Below are 24,216 nucleotides of genomic sequence, written 5' to 3'. Positions count from 1 at the left end.
GGTTTCTTCATTCTTGTGGGTGTATAGCATTCCAGTTTATGAATGTATATTTATCTACTCATGCTCCTGTTGATGTATATTTGGGTAGTTTTCAGTTTGAGACCTCTATCAATAGTGTTTGTACATATCTCTTGATGAACATGAATATGGATTTCTTTTGGGAGAGGCGTTGCTGAATCATAGGGTAGATATACGTGGGCTTTAGTAGATACTGCCAACAGTGTTCCAAAATGGTTGTACCATTTATGCTTCCACCAGTGGTCTATGAAAGAATTCTACTTGCTTCACAGTCTTGCCAACACTTTCTGTCCTTTTCATTTTAGCCGTTCTGGTGGGTGGTATCGCATTTTGGTTTTAATTTGCATTTCCTTGATGACTAATGAAGTTGGGAACGTTTTCATAATTTTCCCTGATCTTTTTTTCCCCTCAACTCTTTATTACAAAAATGTTCACATTCAGAAAAGTTAAAAGAATTGTATAATGGACACTCATATACCTAGTACCCAGATTCAAACAATTGTAACCTTTTGCTATATTTACTTTGTGTGCACATGTGTGTGTGAGATCGTTTTGCTGATCCATTGTAAAGTAAGTTGTGATCACAATGACACTTGCTCTATAATTACTTCAGGAAGCATCTCCTAGAAATAGACATTTTTCTGTACAACCATAATACTATGTTCATATCTAACAAAATTTACAATAATTTCCTGAAAATTATCCACTAGTCTGTGTTCAAGTCTCTCTACTTGTCCCCAAAGTATTTGTTATCTAGTTTTTTGAACCAGGAGCCAATCAAGGCTGACTTACTGTATTTGGTTGCCATAGCCCTTTAAACTGACACACCATCTTCCCCCACCCCCATGACACTGACTTTCTGAAGAGCCAAATTATGCCCTGGTTGTCTATATAAAGAACATTTTAACTTCAGTGGCTTAAAACAACTATCTTATATCTCACAATTTTGTGGACCACAAATTCAAGTGATTCTTTGTTTCACATGACGTTGAAAAAAGTCAGTGGTGATATTCAGTTGGCAGATGGACTGGCTGAAGCATCCAAGATGGCTTTGCTCTCATGTCTGACACCTTGGTTGTGATGGCTGAAAGGCTGGCTCAGCCAGGAATGCCCACCAGGGCATATCCATGTAGCTTCTCTAGCATGGTGGCCTCAGAGTAGTCAGTTTTCTTATATAATGGCTCATGGCCCTGAGAATGAATGTTTTGGTGAATAGGACTTGCATTCCTTTTATGACCTAGCCTCAGAAGTCACACTGCATCCCTTCCATCATACACTATTGTTTGAAGTAGTCACAAAGCCCACCCAGTTTCAGAGAACTTGAAGCTATGTTTTAAAAACTGCCGTGGTCTGCATTCTGGCCACAAATTACAGATCTTCCTCAATTGATGATGAGGGTACATCCTGATAAACCATCATAAAGTGAAAATATCACAAGTTTAAGATGCATTAAATACACCGAACCTACCCAACATCATAGCTTACCCTTGCCTGCCTTAAACATGCTCAGGACACTTAACGTTAGCCTACAGTTGGACACAATGGTCTAACACAAAGCCTATTTTATAACAAAGTGTTGAATGTCTCATGTAATTTATTGAATACTGTACTGAAAGTGAAAAACAGAGTGGTTGTCTGGGTACAGGGTGTTTGTAAGTGTACTGATGGTTTACCCTCATGACCACCTGGCTGATCAGAGCCGCGGGCTTGCTGCCACTGGCCAGCATCACAAGAGAGTATCGTACCACATACCACCAGCCCAGGAGAAGGTCAAAATTCGAAATTTGAAGTGTGGTTTCTGTTGAATGCTTATCACTTTTGCACCATTGTAAAGCTGAAAAGTTGTAAGTAGAACCATCACAAGTTGAAGACCGTCTGCATTCGCCTTTCTCTCACATGCAAAATACACACACCATTTCCAGGAGTCCTCCAAAGTCTCATGACATCAGGATCAGGCTGATGTCTTTTTTTTTATCTTGAGTTCCCTGTGATGCTGCTATCAGACCACTCCCTTAGAAGTCTTAGAAGCATTACTGCCTAGCTGAGAGGAGCAGTGAGGCAGGCCCTTGATTCTTAGAGAGATTTTTGTATACCCGAGAGGGTTGTGACGCATCATGTTAAGCCATTCTGAGGTCAGAAACTTCTGTCTTACAGTCAACACACCAGATTCCCTGAGAGAGTATTTTACTAGGTGCCCTCTTAGGAAGCTCCACGTTCTGATTTCTTCTACTTGTTTCTTCTTGGTGTCGTTTAACGTTTTCTTAAAACCCCCTCACTCACTCCCACATTTCTTATAGAGTTGAGTCAAGAGGCTTGATTGGAATCAGGTTAACTATTTTGGCAAGAATTCTTCATAGGTGATTCAGCATACATTATACTGCCTGACATCTATAGACACATAATATCAAGTTTTCCCGTCATTGATATGTTAGGTTGGATCACTTCTTTTGGGTGGTGACCATCAGATCCTTGCATTGTAAAAGTACACTTTCTTCTTTGTGATTAGCATGTAATCTGTGGGGCGATACTATCAAAAATACGGAATGCTTTACAAGTTCACATCATCCTTGAGCCAGGGGCCATGCTAATTTTTCTGACATTCTTCCAGTTTTACCCTGTGCTATGGAAGCAAGCCCTGACCTGGCTCTCACGTGTACAGATATCCCGTCTCTTGCCCCAGCACCTCCTCCTGCTCTAGGTGTCTGTTGGCTGAGCTTAGAATATCCCTGAACTGTTCTAGTTTCCTAGGTAGTAGTTTTGTTTTTGGTTTTTTTTTCTATCCATGTTTAAGCTGTGTTTTTCTTTGCTCCAGTTTTTCTGTCAATCTGATCCCACCTGCTTTCTATCTTACAGGAATTCATGAATAATCTGCTCTTCTGGTGGCACTCTTTATTGCTTTCCTGTGTTTTTATGGGTTTCACGTATAGACAAAAATACCTACAGAGAGACAGAAGGTTTCGTTTCAGGACATGTGAGGCAGGAAGTAGGAAGTGCGGTGTGTGTGGTTGTGTTCAATCAGATATCTCTAGCTAATCTTTGCTCTTGGGAAACCGTATTGTTGGGTAACAATGAGTAACTATCAGAGGCTGAAGATAGAAACCAGATTATTACAGACTGGATTGTGCCCCCCCCCCGCTAATTCATATATTGAAACCCTAACCTCCAACATGACTATATTTGCAATTAGCGCCTTTAAAAAGGTAAGTAAGGTAAAATGAGTTCATAAGGGCGAGACCCTACTCCAATATGACTGGTGTCCTTATAAGAAAGAAATACCAGAGATGTGCACGCACAGAGGAAAGGCCATGTGACAACACAGCAAGAAGGCGCCATCTGCAACCAAGGAGAGAGGCCTCAGGAGAAACCACCCCTGCTGACACCTTGATCTTGGACTTTCAGCCTCCAGAACTGTGAGAACTTTTCTGTTGTTTAAGTCACCCAGTCTGTGGTATTTTGTTATGGTGGCCTTAGCAAACTAATACACAGATCATGGAAGACATGTATGACTTACCGAGGAGTTTAGAATTTATTCTGTAACCCATGGGGAGCCACTTGGGTTGTGAGCAGGGTAGTAATAAGATCAGATCTTTGGGGCAGAAAGATCACTATGGGAATAGTGCAAGGGAGCTTTGGAAGATGGAGAGAGCAGAGGCAGAGAAAAACCGGTCAGGAGGCATTTTGAGAGTACAGGTGAGAAGTGATGAGGGCTTGAACAAAGGCAATATTATGGACAAAAGAATGAAAAAAAGGTAGAATTAGCAGAACCTATTGAAAGGTTGGATATGGGGAGGTGAGAGAGGAAGTAATATTGAATTCTTCCCAGGGTCCTGAATTGGATAGTGATTGCAGTAGACATTTATTTCTTTTCTACCCAGCTTCTGCTTTCCTAAAAGCACCTAGGTTGTCACGCAGGAATTGGCTTCCAGTCTCCCCTGTTGTGCAGCCCATGTGCTTTAGGGAAACTGACCCCATCCCAGCTTTCAAGGTGGGCCTTGAGTGACTTACACTAATTAGCTCATTCCATTGCTCTGGCTCTAGCTTTGGGTTCAGGAGTGAGCATGTGAACTAAACCTGTCAGTGAGCATGAATGTCAGAACTCTCTATTGGGACCGGATGATCTCCTTGTTTGGACAAGAATAAAGATGCTTGTAGACCTGACTTAATTGGCAAACATCTTGTGACCCCCAGGGGAATGAGCCATAACTGGACATGACTATGTACAGAGCAAAGCAAAGATTAGATTCCTAGTGACAGTCTTGGGTGGCTGTTGCACTAACCAACCATGAAGTCTTGGACTCAGGTTTTGGAGTCTAGAATCCCTTGTCACTTAAGCTGGTTTGAGCTGGATTCTCCTGTTACTTGCCATATGAAGATACAGGTAATCAGGCAGATGGTGAAGCCATTAACCAGCAGATGCAAGGCAAAAGGAGGGACTGGTGTGAAAGGTAAGAAGTTTGGTTCTGAACTTCCATGATCCCACATCTTTGCTTGAAGTTGATCCTTGGGTCTGGGATGACCCCTCCTCGCATTCGTGGGCCTGCTGGAAAAGTCCTACTCACCCTTGAAGGCCCCATTCTGATGCCCCTTCCTCTGTAAAGACCTTGTAAACCCCTCTGCTGTCCAGGTCAGAAGTCCCCACTCTTCCTGAACTTCCACAACATTTTGGACACGGCTCATGTTACTGTTTCCTTCACTGGGCACCAATATCCTTAACAGCCCAGAACACGTCACATTGTTCTACGCGTTCACATCAGCAGCCCCAGGGTGTCTAATAGGCGTCTGAACATCTTTTTTTTTTTGGCCACACCATGTAGCATGTGGGATCTTAGTTCCCTGACCAGGGATTGAACCCGTGCCCCCTGCAGTGGAAGCATGGAGTCTTAACCCCTGGACTGCCAGGGAAGTCTAAGGCATCTGAATAACTTGATAAATAAACGACAGCTTGTTCTTCCCCCATATTCTCCTTAAACTAATGGATTTACTTGCCACTCCTCTTCCTTCGGACTGAGAAAAACTCTGGCTCTCAGAACATGGATTCAATTATATAATAAATTACCAGAAAAAGATAAAAATATAAGAATGGGAGGAAAGGGTATTTTTATGGAGCTGGGAACACAGAAAAAGAAAAGTTGGATTAAATGAGTTACCTCTGTTATACTGATGCGATATCTGCTCCTTTGCCAAGTTATGAGGGTGACACACAAAGTCTCTGAATATATAAGATGGATTTACAATTTCTGCTGAAGATTGTGGGAAGGATCTAAAATCGGCAGTACCCACACATAAGGTTGCATTATGCCCATCCGTTTATTTTGATCTCATTGAAGGCGTTTTGAAGCAGTGCTCAAGAAATAGCTCAACCAAAAGAACATTTAAATTATGTAAAAATGAACTCCAGTGATTTAAATCCATTAACCTTACATAATAACTTTTCAAACATAGTACTGTAATTTCAAAATTAAAAAATTTTAAGAGTTTGAACTCATAAGAGATAAATCCTAACAATGTTTTCAGGGAAAAGTTGAAGAATAATCATTTATCATCTTCGAGTACATTTAGAAACTTGAATGGGGGGGCGGGCAAGTGTAGCCAAGCCTTTATCAATGATGACAGTAATGAATGACGATAGTTACTTAACAAATGTTTATTGAGTGCTTGCTACGTGCCAAGTATCATTTGGAACGCTAAGGATACAGCAGTGAACAAATGCGTATGAATATTGATGATACTGAGGATGTTTACTGAGCCCTTACTATAGGCCAGGCCCTGAGCTAAGCGCTCTGCGTAGACTGGTTCATTCATTCCACTTTCACCAAAACTCTTGAGCTACTATCATATAATTCCCATTTTACAGACGCAGAAAATAAGCTTCCTGGGACTTCCCTGGTGGCACACTGGTTAAGAATCCACCTGCCAATGCAGGGGACACGGGTTCAAGCCCTGGTCTGCGAAGATCCCACATGCCACGGAGCAACTAAGCCCGTGTGCCACAACTACTGAGCCTGCGCTCTAAAGCCCGTGAGCCACAACTACTGAGCCTGTGTGCCACAACTACTGAAGCCTGTGCGCCTAGAGCCGGTGCTCTGCAATAAGAGAAGCCACCGCAACGAGAAGCCCACGCACCGCAACAAAGAGTAGACCCCGCTCGCTGCAACTAGAGAAAGCCCACATGCAGCAACGAAGACCCAACGTAGCCAAAAACAAACTTAAAAAAAGAAAAGAAAAGAAGTTTCCAATCAATAACTCACCCGAGCTCTCAGAGCCACTTGAAGTGTTGGAAGTTGGACTCTACCCAGGCCTGTCAGATCCCAGAAGTAACACGGCAATTGAGTATAAATGACTGCTGGAAATGTTTCATAGATAGGAGACTAAGCCATTTTAAATCTTGTCGACTCTTAAGCATTCCATTTTCACAGTTGGTATAAAAGTCAAATTCAATACTGTTGCACCAAACTTTAACACATTTAACTGAGCAGGGTCCAGTCGATGAGCTTTCATCACGGCATTATTATTGACTGGAGCTTATGGATGTAGAAAGTTAGATGTGACTGGAACCTGTACCTTGGCAAAGTATTTTTGATCACTTAAGTCCAGTGTTTTCAATGTTTCACTGCTACCCTTTGCTCCTGTTGTAATATCTGTACATCACTTGTACTATTATTTACTTAAAACTGATTCATTGTTTTTACTTCATGTTTTAAAGGAAAATAATATAATTACTATAAATAAAGAACCACAAATTCATTCAATAAATATTTATGAAGTGCCTACCATGCACTAAGCCGTGGGGATACAGCAGTGAAAGATACACCAAAAAGAATCCCTGCCCTCACGGAGCTAATGTTCCAGTAGGGGTGATAATCAGCAAGATAAATAAGTAAGATACATAGGACATTAGAGAATAGTCAGGGCTGAGGGGGAAAGGGGAGGGCATACTTGGTGCCAGTGGGGGAGAGTTAAAACTGTAGATAGAAGGGCTAGGGAAGGTCTCATTGAGAAAGCTTCATTTACTCAAGGTGACTTTGGAGGAAACACGAAACAGGACCAGCCATGTGGAAATCCAATAGAAAGGCAATCTAGGGAGCAGGAACAGACAGTGCCAAGCCCTGAGGAATGAGTGTGCCTGGGGTTTTCAAGGAACAATAAGGAGGTCATAGGCAGAAGCAAGACTAAACAGGAAGCTACTGAAAACCCAGGCAAGGGATGATGGTGGCCTGGACCAGAGTGATGAGCAATGGTCAGATTCTGGAAATAGTATGAAGGCAGAGCCAACATTTGCTGATGGACCAGTTAAGGGTGTAAGGGAAGAGGGATCAAGGAACACCCTAAAACTTCTGGCTGAGCAAGCAACTTGAAGGATGGTGTCCAATATATTTCTTTGTTTCTTTCCTTACCCCGCCCCCCCGTAGGTCTTCCCCTGCCCCCACCCCTGGATTTGGATTTCTGTCACTTGCATCACAGCCTCCCCACTCAATGGAAGAAATTTAGAAAGCACGGGTATTCAAAAAAACACAGATTTAATGCTGCTTGTAGTTTTGCTTTATCTAAAGTCTGTATATGCTACACAGTTCTACAATTCTGCAATCTTGAAATGATTACAGTGGGAAAATTATTTTATTTTTCAGGGATCCAGCAGATACCTTTCAGAAGACAGAAATTCCATATATTGTAAATATATTGAATATACTTTGAATATTATAAATATACTGAAATTCTGTTCAGTGTAATTCTGGTATGTAGATTGGTTGGCTGGGGACTAACAGACACAAGCTTTCTTAAAAAAAAGAAGCATGGCTGGCTCTTTAGGCTATAAACAGATCTATACTTGATAAACAATGTGCCCCTTTTGTCAATGAATTAATGTAATTGTTTAGCATCATAAGCTCAAACTTTCACTCATTTCACTTTTTCTGGCTTATTCACTTATTAGTTCAAGGAGAAAACAGACTAAATAGAGAAAAAACATACACGAAATGAATAATAGTTTCATGGATGAGCCAGGACGTTAAATAAGAAAACCAAGGTACTCTGATTTCATCTTAAACACTGGCCTGTTACCTTAGTATCAAAATAACTGTGGTATTTGAGTTTAGAGCCAATGTTCTAGTCTCTGTACAAAAGTAATGCCTTTCTTTGGCACTGATAGATCATTAAGCATCCATCTCAACAGTTTCAACATAAAAAATAGCTTACTCTCTTTGTCAGCAAATAACCTACATTGCCTTCAATTAGACAAATTAACTTATATTTCTATCCTAAACTATATCCAGTACCCTACATCCATTCATCCTAGAAATCATAAGTTTTGGATATGAATTATGTTTATTTTTGTATTGGATTGTGTAGCAAACTGAGCATTTAAAATATGATAAAGAAAAAGGACTCCCATGTAACTACCACAAATAGATAACCCTGGCGATCCAGTGCTGAGGACTCTGTGCTTTCACTACGAGGGTGAGGGTTCAATTTCTGGTCGGGGAACTAAGATCCCGCCAGTCGAGCATCGCAGGGAAAAAAAAAGATAAAGAAAAAGACTCTCATGTAACTACCACAAAATAGATAACTGAAAGTTCAACGCTGGTTTCTCCACTGGGCTGCACACCTGCCTGTTCAGTGGCTCCTGGACTCCATGAGTGCCAAATCAAACATGTATTTTCCTCAAACCGCCCATATTCCCGTGCTCTGTACAGCAATTAGTGACACCTCCATCCACCTAGTCAACCAAGTTAAAAACCTGAGTCATCTCTGACCTTCTCTGTCCGTTCCTTCCTATACCCGACTGCTTGCCAGGTACTGCCCACGGAACAGCTTCCAGACCGACTTACCTGCATCTAATCTCTCCCTTCTTCACCCCACTGCCAGAATTCTCTTCTTAAAGCTCAGATATATGTTACTACTTGCTCAAGAACCTTACACTTTTTCTCCCATTTCCTATGGAATAGTCTAACTCCCTAGGATAGCACCCAAGGCTTTCCATAATGTGGCCCACTACCCCACCGCTTCTGGTTTTGACGATGCCCAGGATTTAACTTATATTGGTCACTGAGTGATGACACAGAGTGGTCAGTGCCACTGAAAGTAGTTTTATTACTCCCAAGGGAAGGGGGCACATCATGCCATGCAGGGCCACACAGGGAAGTACCAGGGTCAGTCAGGAGGCACAAGGAGCAAGGGGAGAATATGGCCCAGAACCTTTACTGCGGTTTCTGTGGGAAGAAATGGGTGAGGCAGAGTAGGCAAGTCTGAACAAACCTAGGAGTGCATAGTTTGAATAAGGTTGGTCTCTTAGTTGTCCAGTTCTTGGCCCTGGGGTGATTTAGGGCAGGGGAAATATTGGCTTGGCATGTGGGAGTTAGATAAAGGAAGTGGTTGGGATGTGGGCTTTGGATCAGTTGCTTTGTACATGGCAGGCAGGTTCATAGGCAAGTTGTTTGTTACTCTAGGAATTAGCTCACCCTGGGAGGAACAGTTCCCTCGGGGCTGCAAGGCCCCAAGATGTCAAAGCATCATAAAATACACAACATAAAAAACATGGTTAACACACATTCCTTTCCTAGGAACCCTCTGCTCACAGCTCTAGTCGCCCCAGAAAATGTCCTTCTTTATGAAATAAGTTCTGTAGTGCCTCTCTCAACACTCTGCCACCACCCATGCCCCTGAGCCCCCAAGTCTGGTACCTGTAACATGACCCCTTCCCTGTCCCTGTGGCACTGACACAGGCACCCAATCTACAGAGTGGCTGGCCACCTATGACCAATGTGCCTGCCTCAAAGAGATGAACTGGGCCGATCAGATTTCCTCTCTTAAGGATTTAAAATAAAAGCCACAAAAGGAGATGGCCACTTGATGTTAAGGTGAACCGGGGGGGCCCTGAAGTAGACTCAGGGCCTTTGCAAGCCACGTGTGCTGTGCTCCACCCTTCCTGCCACTCTACACCTCCTCCAAAATACTACAAATAGTCCATAATAACTATCTGGAGCTAGTGCTAGAGTTTTGTTTTGTTTTGAATGTTTCTTTCAAGTACCAAGATTAACAGATATTCACAGAGATTGACAAACTGTAGTAAACAGGTCAGAACGGATCAAGCCTGGGAGAGAGGGTGCAATGATATCCTTTTTTAAGCCCCCAAACGTGTTGCAAAGTGTTTTAAATTTCATATAAACGTTTAAAGGACCACATAAAGACAATCCAGTGCAAATGCATCTTGCAGTTTCAAAGGCATTTCCAGCTGCTTTTTAAAGTTCTCACACTGGGCTACAGAGCTGCAAAAAATCTCCAGGCGGATCCACCTACTGCTCCCCCTCCCTTGGGTAGCGCTGAACCAAATCCGCAGACTTTGTCGATTGCTTCTGCCTGGGCAGATCCGCCTGGATCAACTGCTCTTGTCTGGCCCGTCCCCGGGCGCGGTAAAAGCGTTTGAATCCAGCCTGGTGGCCGCAGCGACATCCTCAACCCTCACAGTCCTGACCGGCCTCAGCCGCCTCCTCTTTCTTTTACATCCCTGACTCTCCCGAATCACCAAGAGTGGAAACGGAGAAGCTCAAGCCGCCGCCATGTCCGAGGCTTATTTCCGGGTGGAGTCGGGTGCGCTGGGGCCTGAGGAGAACTTTCTTTCCTTGGACGACATCCTGATGTCCCACGAGAAGCTCCCGGTGCGCACAGAGATCCTTATGCCGCGCCTCGGCACTTTCTTCCTAGACCGGAGCGGAGGGTCCGAGGCTGACAACGCAATCCCTCAGGTAAGCGATCCAGCCTGGAAAGACTACAACTCCCGATAGGCCTTGCGAGCTTGGGGGGGGGGCGGCCCGCGTCGCTGGGCGCGCTGCCTCTGGGATCTGTAGTTTTACGGGGAGGCAGGGCCGTGAGTTAAGGAGTCTTGTCCGCTGGTCCCCCGCCGACCTAGCCTTCAACACCCCTACGGAAACTAAATTTATACTGCGTCGTCAGGCTCCCTGCAACACGGATTTCATTTTTGAAACTATCCATATTCAGCAATGTCTTTACACCCCTACGTGTGTTGATGCTTAAGGATTGGCGCCTACGGAATACTTGAGGACCAGGGTTCTGATCACTTTTGCCTTAGAACACAACAGTTTGGGGTTGTATAGAGTAGATGATGTCTGGGAACCGCAGATTGCTAGATTCATTCCTGCGTAATGAAGACGGTATCAGCAACCATTTCCTGAGGGCTTTAGTGTAGGCATGGATGGGGTGGGGGGAGTATACTTTTCCATCTATTACCCCTTTAGTCCTTCAACAACCCTATAGTTAGGTGTTGTTACATATAAGGAAATTGAAGCCCATAAAGTTTGGGCCAGGGTCTCATTGTAAGGGATTCGAACCTAGGACTGCAGGACTTCAAATTCGAGTTTGTCCCAGGAACATGGCTTGTAATGGTTATTTTTGATTTCCTATTTAACCTAAGTTTTGTTTAGAAGGGTGCTTTTGTTTGGTCTGTTTTGAGTTAATTTTTATCAAAGTAAGGCATATGCAGAGTTTAAAAAGTTAAATGGTACCGAAAGATTTATAACAAAAAGTAGCAGGTTCTGCCTTGCTTCCCTCATGCCCCTTTCTATTTCCACAGGATCTGTCTACTTTTTTCACAGTTTCTTCAAAATTCACCTCCGTATTTCTAAGTAATGTTCTTACATTCTTTTGGATTTTTTTTTTTTTTTTTTTGCGGTACGCGGGCCTCTCACCACTGTGGCCTCTCCCGCCGCGGAGCACAGGCTCCGGACGCGCAGGCTCAGCGGCCATGGCTCACGGGCCCAGCCGCTCCGCGGCATGTGGGATCCTCCCGGACATGGGCACGAACCCGTGTCCCCTGCATCGGCAGGCGGACCCCCAACCACTGCGCCACCAGGGAAGTCCCTTAAATTTATCTTGATTTTTAAAAAAAATTTAGACATTATTTATTGACTTTCCATTATAGTAGTTAAGGATTTAGTTCTCTTACACACTGATATACAGATCTATCGTCCATATTTTATTCATATTTCCTTCGTTTTTACTTAATGTCCTTTTTCTGTTCCAGGATCCCATCCAGGACACCACATTGCATTTAGTAATCATGTGTCCTTAGGCTCCTCTTGGCTTTGACAGTTTATCAGACTTTCCTTGTTTTTAATGGCCATGAATTTTGTGGAGTGCTGGCCAGGTATTTTGTTGAGAATGTTCCTCATTTGGGATTTGTCTGATGGTTTTCTTTATGATTAGACTGTGTTTGGAGGAGGAAGACCACAGAGGTAAAAGTGCCGTTTTTACCACATCGTATCAAGGGTACATGCCATCAGCATGACTTATGTTGATAGATACCTTGATCACTTGATCGAGGTGGGGTTTGTCAGGATTCTTCTCTGTAAAGTTACTCTTTTTTCCCACCTTTTTTCTCTCTGGAAGGAAGTCATTATGTGCAGCCATACTTAAGGAGTGGTGAGTTGTGCCCCACTTCTTTGAGGGCACAGTGTCTGCATAAATTATTTGGGATTCTTCTGCATGGGAGACTTGTGTCGGAAAGTTTTTAATGACATTTAATATCATTCATAGACACAGGACTATCAGATTTTCTTTTCTTGTTTTACTCTTGGTACCTTGTTTTTTTCCCCTAGGAATTTGACTATTTCATCTAAATTTTCAAATATAGTGTTATAATGTTCAAATATCCTTTTACTATCTTTTAAACATCTGTGCAATTATAGCTGTGTCCTGATTTTTATTCTTTTTAAAAAAAATAAATTTATTTATTTATTTTGGCAGTGTCGGGTTTTTGTTGCTGCGCGCCAGCTTTCTCTAGTTGTGGCGTGTGGAGGCTACTCTTCATTGCGGTGCGTGGGCTTCTTATTGCGGTGGCTTCTCTTGTTGAGGAGCACAGGCTCTAGGTGCGTAGGCTTCAGTGGTTGTGGTGTGCAGGCTCCGTAATTGTGGCATACGGGTTTAGCTGCTTCGCGGCATGTGGGATCTTACCGGACCAGGACTCGATCCGATGTCCCCCTGCATTGGCAGGCAGATTCTTAACCACTGTGCCACCAGGGAAGTCCCCTGATTTTTATTCTTGATATGGAGAAATTATGATGTCTTTCTTAATTAGTCTTACTAGGAGTTTATCACTTGTGTTAGTCTTTTCAAAGAACTAAGTAATGGCTCTGTCAACTTTCTCATTTGTACTTTTATTTTTAGGTCGTTAAATTCTTATCTTAATTGGTTCTTTCCTTCTACTTTCTTCAGACTTGGTTTTCTTTGTTCTCTTCCACCCAGTCACATTCTGAGGTGGGAACCTAGGTCACTGATTTTTCAGCTTTCCTTCTTACATTTTTAGCTGTGCATTTCCTCTAGCTTTAACTAGATTTCACAAGTTCTAATTTGATTTTCTGATTTCCATTGTGAATTCTTCTTTGACTCATGGATTATTTGTAAGACTGGTGCTTAGGTGCAAACATTTGGGGATTTTACTATGTACACTTTTGGGTTTTGATTTCTGGCTTAGTTACACAGTGGCAGAGAATATAGTCTGAATGATTTCAGTTTTTTGAAGGTTAATGCTTGCTTTAAACCCCAGCATAAGATCAATTTAACCCTTCTATATATGCTTGAAAAGCTCTATATTGTGAAGTAATGGTCTGCAATACATAATTTATATCTGTAAATTAGGTCAAGTTTGTTATTTGTTTTGTTGAGATCGTCTATATTCTTACAGTTTTTTTGTGTTTGCTACTTCTCATTTATCTAAAGAGAAATGTTAATGTCTCCCACAATGATTATAGGTTTGTCAGTTGCTCTTTTTAATTCTGTTAATTAAATAGTATTTATATTCTTCTTGTGGGTTTAATGACCCTTTTATTATTGTCACATGTCCCTCTATCTCTAGTAATGCTTCTTTCTTTTGATTACTGTTTGCATAACTTTTTTCCATCCTTCTATTTTCAACCTCTATATGTCTTTATATTTACGGTATGACTCTTTTAAGCGGCATATAGTTGGGGTTTTTTGGTTTGGTTTGACAATTTTTTTATTGGTATATTTAATGTATTTACATTTATTTAATTATTGATTTATTTGTGTTTATTTTTACCTTCCTACTATTTTCTTTGTGTTCCATCTGTTTTAGTTTCCTTTTTCTTTTTTGACTTCTTGTGTATTAATCAAATTTTTGTTATCCATTTTCCTTTTTATTATTTATTCTTCTGTTATTTTAGTGGCTACCTTAAATATTACACAATCATTTCTGACTACCAAAAATGTTATATGAATTACTACTTTCATCACTTCACAGTCAGTGCTAGAATCTAAGAACATTTTTTTTTCAGTACGCGGGCCTCTCACTGTTGTGGCCTCTCCCGTTGCGGAGCACAGGCTCCGGATACACAGGCTCGGCGACCATGGCTCACAGGCCTAGCTGCTCCGCGGCATGTGGGATCCTCCCAGACCAGGGCATGAACCCATGTCCCTGCATCGGCAGGCAGACTCTCAACCACTGTGCCACCAGGGAAGCCCTAAGAACATTTTAACTCCATTTTCTCCCTCCTTTCTTTTATGTTATTGTTATATTGTAATTTGACTCGTTTTAAATCCTATAAAACATTATTGTCATTTATTGTTATTTTTATATTTACACACTTATTTACTCTTTCCATTACTCTTTTTTTTTTTTCTTCCTACATTTCCATATTTCTTGCTGGGGTCATTTTCATTCTCCCTTCTTGATTTCTTTACTCTGGGTCTTCTAGTGATAGATTCTCCATTTCTGTCTGTACAAGGGGTCCTAAAGACCAACGTTGGGTTCGATGATTCACTAAGAGGACCCACAGGACTCATCAGATAGTTATGCTTGTGTTTAAATTTTAATACAGTAAAAAGATAAGAGCAAAATCAGCAAAGGGAAAAGGTGCATGAGATGAAGTTTGCAGGAAACTAGACACGGGTTTCCAAGAGTCCTGTCCCAGTGGAGTCATGTAGGACACACTTAATTCCAAAATTGAACTGTGACAACATGTGTGAAATATTGTCTACCAGGGAAGCTCATTAGAGACTCAGTACCCAAGTTTTTACTGGGGGAAGTTTAACATAGGCACTCTCTACCTAGCACATACCAAGATTCCAGACTCCAAGAAGGAAAGCAGGGGTTCAGCATAAGCCACATTGTTTGTACAAACAGTGTAGGTGCGGGCTTCCCTAGTGGCGCAGTGGTTGAGAGTCCACCTGCCGATGCAGGGGACACGGATTCGTGCCCCGGTCCGGGAAGATCCCATGTGCCACGGAGCGGCTGGGCCCGTGAGCCATGGCCGCTGAGCCTGCGCGTCCAGAGCCTGTGCTCCACAACGGGAGAGGCCACAACAGTGAGAGGCCCACGTACTGCAAAAACAAAAACAAACAAACAAAAAACAAAAGCAGTGTAGGCCTATTGAGGCACTCTTATCAGTCCCAGGAATGGTGGGAACTCTCCTGAAACCCAAATTCCCAGATACCAACCAAGGTCATCCTTACAAGCAGGCCTTTCTAAGGAGAGCAGCCTCAGGCTGCTGTGTTAACTTTTTAGTGCATACTTTCTGTCTGGAAATGCCTTTTTTTCACCTTTGCTTTTAAAGGATATTTTCACTCGGTATAGAATTTTAGTAAGCAGTTATTTTCTGCCAGCACTTTGTAGTCGGCTTTAACTCTTATTGTTTCTTCTTTAAAGGCAATATATTCCTCACCTCCACTAATAGCTGCTTTTGTCTCTGTCTTTGTTTTTCAGCAGTTTGAGTAAGATGTGCCTCGTTGAAGTCTTATTAATATTTATTCTTCTTGGTATTCATAATGTTCCTTGAATCTGTGATTTTATATTCCTTTTAATTTTGGAAAATTCGTGGCCATTATCTCCAGCTATTTCTTTTGCTTCAATCTATCCCTCCTCTCCTTCTGGGATTCAAATTACACGTATGTTAGACTTTTTTTTTTTTTTAACCATATTCCATATGCCTCTTAGGCTCTTTTCTGTATTTTCTCTCCATGCTTTAGTCTGGTTATTTTCTACTGTTTTTTTTTCCAATTCATGATCCTCACTTCGTCTATGTTATATCTGGTAAAACTGTTAAATTTGACTTAATCTAGTGAGTTCTTAAGCTCAATGATTGCATTTTTCAGCTCTGGAATTTCCATTTGATTTTTTATTTATTTTAAAGTCAGAGCCTAATTACTGTTGATATTTAGTGCCAAATATTGGACTTTGCTTTTTTCTCTTCTTTCTTGGATCTTGACCCCTCATGTCCTGGCTGCTTGGGCAACTTTGAACCAAATATTTTTCTCCCCAGTCCTGTGAGGTTTACCAAAAGCTCTGCTCACCCACCCCTCAAAGCCACCCCCACCTTTAACAGCAATTCTCCTCTGTGAGAGTTTGTGCCTTTGTTGCCTCCTTAACCCAGTTACGCTTGCCTTTTATTTTTGGATGTTTCTCTTTAACTTCTTGCATTCAAGATTATGAAACTTTGCTGTGGGCCCTGCCCTCCCTTCTCCTCCTCCTGTTCACCCTGGTGGTGTGTGGGTGAGGTGCGAGGGGGGACCCACAAATATATATCAGCCCAACAGCCCTAAGTCTCCTCCTTTATTATTAGGAAACAAAACAACACCAACAAAAAGTGTCATCATGAGTGTGAACAACACTGTCAGATGAGTTAGTTGAAGTTTTTTTTTTTGTACTGTGTCCTCAAATTTAATGGATTAATGTGTCTTGTATATATAAAAAGAAAACCTCTAAAAAAAAATGTCAGAGAAAGGCAAATACTGTATGATTTTACTTATATGTGGAGTCTAAAAAACAAAACAGGTGAACAAACATAACAAAATGGAAACAGCCTCGCAGATACAGAGAACAAACCAGTAGATGGTTGTTAGAGGGGAGGGAGGGGCAGGAGGAGTGAAATAGGTGAGGGAGATTAAAAGGTACAAACTTAATTACAGAATAAATGAGGCACAGGGATAAAGTGTTTTTTTTTTAAAAAGTGGAGTCCATATGATCTTAATGGAGAACGTTTTTCAGATTCTCATTGGGATATTAAAATGCTGGCTGAATCTCTAGCTGTTTTATATAGAGCTGATTGCTTCAATTTGTAGCTTCTGCAAATTTTTAACTGCCTGTTTTTAGGAGTATAAATGTTACTTTTTTGCAGACCTTTGAGGTAAAAACAGGCCCTTGCATATGCTATTCTTGTCTGTTCATTTTAATGTTTCTGCAGCTTGGACTGCAGAAACTGCTTGCATCGTGGCCACCTCATCTATTTACTAATTCTGTTAAGGCTTTAAAAAATAGAGACATTTACCTTTTCTGTCATCTTTAAAGCTGCGTATTGGGCTGGGGAGGGGCTGTAGCCTGAGCTCAGGCTGACTCTATTTTTCTTTATATTCCCCAGCACCTAGAGAGGTGCTTGGCACACAGTAGGTAGTCAGACAGTGCATATGTGGAATAGATGTTGAATCTTCAAAGAAAGTAGAAATGTTTACTATATCTCTGAATTATCTGCAATTGGACAGTTTTTATTTATGTTAGTTAGAAAACTTTCCCTTTGTGCCACATTTTTGTTCTCGACTTTGTTTTTGGTATATAAATCCTTTTTCTCTCTCCATTCCATCATGACATAAAACTTCAGCCCACACAGTTCATTTCAACTCACAGCTATAGCTTCTGTATTTGACAGTTATGCCCCTAAAGAGAACAGGCGGTATTGATATTCCCTCAGGCCACGTGCATTTCCTTTTTGTCACACACATTTCCTACTATGTTACTTGTTTTTAAAACCTACAATCCTGTGCGATACAGGGCTCAAAGCTTGAACTCCCCTTGTGGCTGGCAAAAGGACTTTTTGACAACAAGCGCCGGATCCTTTCTGTGGAACTTCCCAAAATCTACCAGGAGGGTTGGAGGACCGTGTTCAGTGCAGATGCCAACGTGGTGGACCTCCACAAAATGGGACCACATTTCTACGGGTTCGGCTCCCAACTCCTGCATTTTGACAGTCCAGAGAACACAGACATCTCCCAGTCTCTCCTGCAGGCAAGTTATTGACGTGAAAACCTATGGCATTGCACATGTCTCAGGAGCCAGCCGTGGCAGCCACCAGATGTTACTCTTACCCAGAGAGTGTATGATTTATACAATCAGTTTCTTGTTATTCCGGGTCAGCCTACAATTAGACTGTGTTTGCTGATTATATACACATGTAAATATGGCTTGTCTGTCGCTCTTCATATTTGCTTGCTAAGAGTTGGGACCAACAGGAAGTCCTGGAAATAAGATACTTGATTACAGGTGGCAGAGGAGACGCAGACCTCCTTCTAAGTCCTAAACCATATTCTTGCCTTTCGTGCCATTTAAATGTTCAGGGATTAAAATGTATCTGATTTCTGTCTCTCGCTTCTTCAGACGTTTGTTGGACGTTTCCGCCGCATCATGGACTCCTCCCAGAATGCTTACAACGAAGACACTTCGGCGCTGGTAGCCAGGCTAGATGAGATGGAGAGAGGCTTGTTTCAAACAGGGCAGAAAGGACTGAATGACTTTCAGTATTGGGAGAAGGGGCAGGCCTCTCAGATCACAGCTTCCAACCTGGTTCAGAACTACACGAAGAGAAAATTCACTGACATGGAATACTGAAGGCCAGAAGAACACGGAATTGCTCCCTGTAGACTTATCCCTCTGTGTGTCCTTGATAGGAGCCTAGTTGACCTTGTATAGGGCCAGAATCATGTCCCATCTTGTGACTTATTCCCAGCAGCACTGTCAGGAGTGCTACCATCTGGTGGGGAAACAACATGCTGGAGGATGTCCCTGGCCCTATAAGTCTTCCAGGACTGTCCCACCTGCTGACCCACAGACCAGACCTACTTAGCCCAGGAACCCACAGCCAAGGAGAAACCAAAGTCCTTCATAAATAAGGATCATGAATGCATATATCGCAGTAGAGTTGGAACTGGGATTCCTCGTGCCTGGGAGTTTGGACAGCCTTAGATATCCAGTTTCACTAGCTCCAAAGGACGGGTACAAATGGGCCTTCCTAACCTGTTCACAAAATGTCCTCTTGAGCTTAATTGCCTCATCTTCCTCATGGTTGCACAAAGGACAGTAACCCCAGGATGCTGGCTCTACTTGTAAATATCTCCTGCCACCTGCCTATGGGGAGTTACCCAGTTTCAAAAAACAGTTGCCAAGAATAAGGAAGGAGGGCTTCCCTGGTGGCACAGTGGCTGAGAGTCCGCCTGCTGATGCAGGGGACGCAGGTTCGTGCCCCAGTCCGGGAAGATCCCACAAGCCCCGGAGCGGCTAGGCCTGTGAGCCATGGCCGCTGAGCCTGCGCGTCCGGAGCCTGTGCTCTGCAGCGGGAGAGGCCACAACAGTGAGAGGCCCGCATACCGCAAAAAAAAAAAAAAAGAATAAGGAAGGAAAATGGAAAGCCCCGTGAGTGGCAAGGCTTTTACTAAAGAGAAGACATTGCTTTCCTCTTCTGTGAGGAGGGCTTCATGAACTGGACTTCACGCCTAGGCGGAAATGGTTAAACTGAGCTTGTTTTTGCCTCTAGATCTTTATTGCCCCCGCACAGTTATTCCATGCTCTCCCTAGGAAAGCTGTCAGGGAGTTGTTTGGAATCGCAAAGCAGTTGTTAAAGCCCTTATTACATTGAAATCAGGGCTTCAGCGTTGCTGGTTATGAAGAGCCCTGTTTGAGAAGCTTAGCATGGCAGATGTGAGTGGGCAAGAGACCTCGGTCATGGTTTTTTACTCTTCAGTAAGTTTTGCAATATTATTATATAACAGATTCCTGACCAGTTACTGAGACTCTGTTTAAGCAACCACAAAACTCTTTCCCTGGAGATCAAGGAGGAAACCTCAGGCAGAGTAGGAAACAGCATCCCTGGGACCCACTGGACTTTTTGAAGGGCAGTTATCACCACACCATGGGTCCCCTTCCAACTTCCCACAACTAGTGAAAATTGCCTTTGTCACTGGAAATTACAGTGGGATTTGGGTCTCCAGATTGTACAGACGTCTTGATGCAAACTTAGAATGTCAGAAATATTTTTTAAATGCCTGTTTTAAGATGGAACTGATGTTTTTATAATTTGATTTTGGTGCTAAATAAATGATCCACTTTGCACATGAATACGTTCTGTACATGTACTATTTCTGTAACTCGAGTACTACAGATGATCAGGCAAAGCTAACAGAAAATTTTGTCTTTGATAGTATTTGACAATAATGCCCCAATAAATCCATGTTTTAGCAACTGCTCTTTTGTTTGCACAATACTCATAAATATGGGGGACATTCTCCATAGGGATGAGCTGTGTCCTTGAAAAGAGGGACTTCCATTGCTGTCACAGCATTAACATATAGTCAGGGGCCCAGAGATAATTCATAGTCAGTGAGAAAAACATATTTTTTAATTTTTGGATTCACAGACAGCTTTGTTTTTAAAGTCAATCCTAAGGCTGCTGCCGGTTTTTTTTCTTATTAAAAAAAATTTGGCTCAGAGGCACATACCAAGAATATGTGGGTATGCACGTGTAGAATTTATTTCATTTTAAATTTTGAACAAATTATATTACAGGGAGCTTCCGAAGCCCATCTCCAATTACAGATTTGCCTTCAAGGCTGTCTGTTACTAACCCTTTCCCCAGCAACCTTCCCCCAAATCAGTCTCTTGGTCCCTTCAAAGAAGTGAATTTTTCAAAATAAGTCAACAAATTGGCTCAGCTACCATATCAGTCTTAAAAACAAGGGGGAATGTGTGCTCTTTCCCCTTAAAGGCTCTGTTCCCAGGTAACTCTGGTCTTAATTACATACAAAAGACCTCACTGTCTTCAGGCTTTTTCCCTGTGGTACAAGTTGGGCTGCCGAGAGGAAGGGCCAAGGCTTTGCCTTCCCAAGTCATTTCCTCCCGCTCTCCTGACCTCTGCGTTTTGGATGGCTCCATGGTCAGTCCTTGGATCTCTTCTAGCCATTCTGACTCCCTCCAGTGTCAAGTTTTAAATACCACCATCTATACGTTGATGACTCCCAAATTCCATCTCCAGCCAGACCTCCCTTCAACTCCAGACTTGCAGCCAGCCACCTGCTTGACATTCCACTTCAACATCTGACCCCACAGGGCTGAAACTGAGGCCCTAATCTTACTCTCACAGTCTCCTCCTATCATCTTTCTCATCTCTGTTTTTGACAACTACATCCTTCCCTACTGCTCAGGACAGAAACGTAGGAGTCCTCCTTGGCTGTCTTTCTCATATCTTTTGGGTCAACCTTCAAGTCATTGGCAGAACCTGCCTGCCTCTTGCCCACCTCCACTCCTGCCGGGATGGTTGAGGTCACCTCCCAACTCCTTCCCTGCATTCATTCACCCTTCCCCGCCTTTAGACTCTTCTCGCCAGAGCGGCCACAGTGGTCTTGTTCAAAAATAAATCAGATCTTATTACTTCTCTGCTTAAAACCCTCCCTTGTCAGAAAAAGGCCCCTCTGCCATACCAGCACCATTTGTTAAAAAGTCCATCCTTACCCCAGTGATTTGGCATTGAATTTTCTTACTGCTTCCACAGCAGAAGTAATTTGTTCCTATTTTAAGCAAAAATTTCACCTTCTGCCTAAGAGATTTCTGAACATTTTATAGAGCTTGTTAATCTCTGAGCACCACTGGACCTGAGAAGTTTCTGGACTACTGTGTCTGAGGTAGTGAAATTGGAATGCAGAATTATTGAGCAGCTCACTCAGGTTCATACAGAAGTCAAGTCCTGTTCTGAGTCTTTCTGTTCCACCAGCCTTCAAGAAATTCCAGGAGAGCTTTTCATCTTTACACCATCTGGGACAATGGTGTTTAAGTGAAAATATAATATTTTACACTGATCTTGGCAAAAGAAAATAATTGCAGAGGCTGTACGTACATTTCTGAAAGTAGGTATCTTTGTGTTCAAGAGAAAAATCTATACTTGAAGTAACTTGTGGCACAAAATATAGGATAGATGCTTAAACTATAAGAATTACTCCAAGAACCTTAATTTCAACAGTCCTTATCTAATATAGGTAAAATGAAAATCTTAATATTGATTACACATAGAAACATTTATTTATTTTTACATCTTTATTGGAGTATAATTGCTTTACAATGGTGTGTTAGTTTCTGCTTTATAACAAAGTGAATCAGTTATACATATACATATGTTCCCAAATCCCGTCCCTCTTGCGTCTCCCTCCCTCCCACCCTCCCTATCCCACCCCTCTAGGTGGTCACAAAGCACTGAGCTGCCCTCCCTGTGCTATGCGGCTGCTTCCCACTAGCTATCTGTCTTACGCTTGGTAGTGTATATATGTCCATGCCACTCTCTCGCCTCGTCACAGCTTACCCTTCCCCCTCCCCATATCCTCAAGTCCATTCTCTAGTAGATCTGTTTCTTTATTTCTGTCTTACCATAGAAACAATTTTTAAAAGACAACTAAATGCCCTGAACCTAAAGAAAAGTGCCTAAAATTTGGAATTCTCTTGCTGACTCTTGATAGTGGCATTTTGAATGAACAATAAATCTCCCGTCATTAATGAATAGTGAATAAAATGTATAGTGAATCAAGGGCAAGTCTGAGAAAATACAAAGTTACCCTCTTCCGAGAGCAAATGATTAACACATGTGACAGGCCCAGCGTGCTTTTGTTTGAGATCGTTTTGTTGATTTTTCCAGGCTTCTGCCTTTCTGCCTCGCTAATCAAAGGAGACACAGTACAATCAGACACAGTCAGACGCGGCTTGCTTTCCAAGCAGCCTTCCTCTAGGACACGAGACAAGCATTCTCCTTCCTGGGTGTGCTCTCCTGTTGCCTGCGTTGTGGTCTAAAGCAGCGGTCCTCAACCTTTTTGGCACCAGGGACCGGTTTCACGGAAGACCATTTTTCCACAGACGGGGTGGAGGTAGGGTTGCAGGCGGTAATGCGAGCGATGGGTAGCAGCTGTAAATACAGATGAAGCTTCGCTCTCTTGCCCACCGCTCACCTCCTGCTGTGCGGCCCGCTTCCTAACAGGACCAGTACCGGTCTGCCCAGGGGTTGGGGACCCCTGGTCAAAGCGAGGAGGCCACGCCCAGAAGCCAGAGGCCTCCTATCTGTCAGAGATCAGAGTGAAGTCCACTCAAGGGGCATCATTTCGTTAAACTTTTTTATTTGGAAATAATTTCAGATTTATAGAATAGTTGTAAAGATAGTACAGAGTTCCCCTATATCCTTCACCCAGCTTTCCCTGATGTCTTACGTAATCATGGTACGTTTATCAAGTATTACTAACTGAGCCACAGGCTTTAGTCAGATTTCACCAGATTTTCCACTAATGTCCTTTTATTGTTCCAGAATCCAATCCAAAGTTCTACGTTGCATTTAGGGAGCAATAATTTTTTAGAGCAATTTGGGGAAGCAAAACAGTATTAGATTCTTCCCTATATTCGTTTCAGAAGGTAGGCTTATTGGAAAGGCGTCGTTGCATTGGGCTGCATAACTGGGGCCAACTAGGGGCCTAGTAGGGCTTGCACAGGAGCAAGCTGCTGGTGAGCTAGTTAAGAAGGGACAGAGTATTTGCTTTTCACCTGAAATTTTCACTTTTTCCCCAGTACTTGCATCTGATGGGAAAAGGCCTCTTTCATTTTACTTAAAACTTCTCCTTTCTCTCCCTGAGGGCGGTAACTTGATATTCTCCCCTTTCACTTCTGGCACATACTAGCTAATTTTCTCTGTATCTAAATGAGTTTAAAATGAGCAGGGCTTTCTACCCTAACATTATTAACAAATGTCAGCGCAGCTCTGAAAATAGTGCCTGGGAACTGCTACTGTTTCAGAATCCATAAAGGGAGCACAGAGAACCAGCTAATCTTTGCAAACGTCTCCCACCTATGGCCAATTAAAAAAAAAGAAAAAAGCCCAGAGGTTTGTATCTTTATGACATTCTCTGCTCCTGTATCACCCTTGAGAGAGAAGTTTCTTGGATTCTCACATGATTTGCGTGGCTCCCTTTTGGCAACTAAAATTCTTCCCTGAAGACAGTTTCTTTGGATGCAGGAAAGCAGATGAGGAGCTAAAAAGTATAGATTCAGGGGCAATGAATAGATTCAGGTGTGGTGAGGAGGCATTTTGATGCTTGAAGAAAGACAGAAACCAGTGTTAAAAGCCACCATTGGCGGGGTCACTGGAGGGAGAGATGACAAAGGGTGTT

The 24,216-nt window shown here is 42.5% G+C and overlaps 1 protein-coding gene and 1 non-coding gene across 2 annotated transcripts; one reads left to right on the top strand and one right to left on the bottom strand.

The window, feature by feature from the left end:
* Window positions 1–2,550: 2,550 nt before the first annotated feature.
* Window positions 2,551–2,652, bottom strand: LOC113627413 (U6 spliceosomal RNA). Its single transcript, XR_003435534.1, has one exon. It is a non-coding gene; the product is annotated as a U6 spliceosomal RNA (small nuclear RNA).
* Window positions 2,653–10,328: 7,676 nt separating this feature from the next.
* On the top strand, window positions 10,329–19,302 carry GINS3 (GINS complex subunit 3). The gene is made up of 3 exons (XM_027119738.1): window positions 10,329–10,757; window positions 17,807–18,040; window positions 18,410–19,302. Exons 1-3 carry the CDS (start codon window positions 10,572–10,574, stop codon window positions 18,638–18,640), a joined length of 651 nt encoding a protein of 216 aa, XP_026975539.1. The 5' UTR covers window positions 10,329–10,571; the 3' UTR covers window positions 18,641–19,302.
* The last annotated feature ends 4,914 nt before the right edge of the window (window positions 19,303–24,216 follow it).

Source organism: Aethalodelphis obliquidens, unplaced genomic scaffold, assembly GCF_003676395.1.
Source record: "Aethalodelphis obliquidens isolate GAN/ISIS:26980383/991018 unplaced genomic scaffold, ASM367639v1 scaffold20, whole genome shotgun sequence".
Classification (NCBI taxonomy): Eukaryota; Metazoa; Chordata; class Mammalia; order Artiodactyla; family Delphinidae; genus Aethalodelphis; species Aethalodelphis obliquidens.
This window is presented reverse-complemented; position numbering and strand designations above follow the sequence as displayed.

What these genes read in the sequence shown, in the direction of transcription:
- GINS3 (XM_027119738.1), top strand. Translation starts at nt 10,572, where the DNA reads ATGTCCGAGGCTTATTTCCGGGTGGAGTCGGGTGCGCTGGGGCCTGAG. An exon ending in CTGACAACGCAATCCCTCAG is followed by an intron (nt 10,758 to 17,806) that starts GTAAGCGATCCA and finishes TGTGCGATACAG; the next exon opens with GGCTCAAAGCTTGAACTCCC. An exon ending in TCTCCCAGTCTCTCCTGCAG is followed by an intron (nt 18,041 to 18,409) that starts GCAAGTTATTGA and finishes TCGCTTCTTCAG; the next exon opens with ACGTTTGTTGGACGTTTCCG.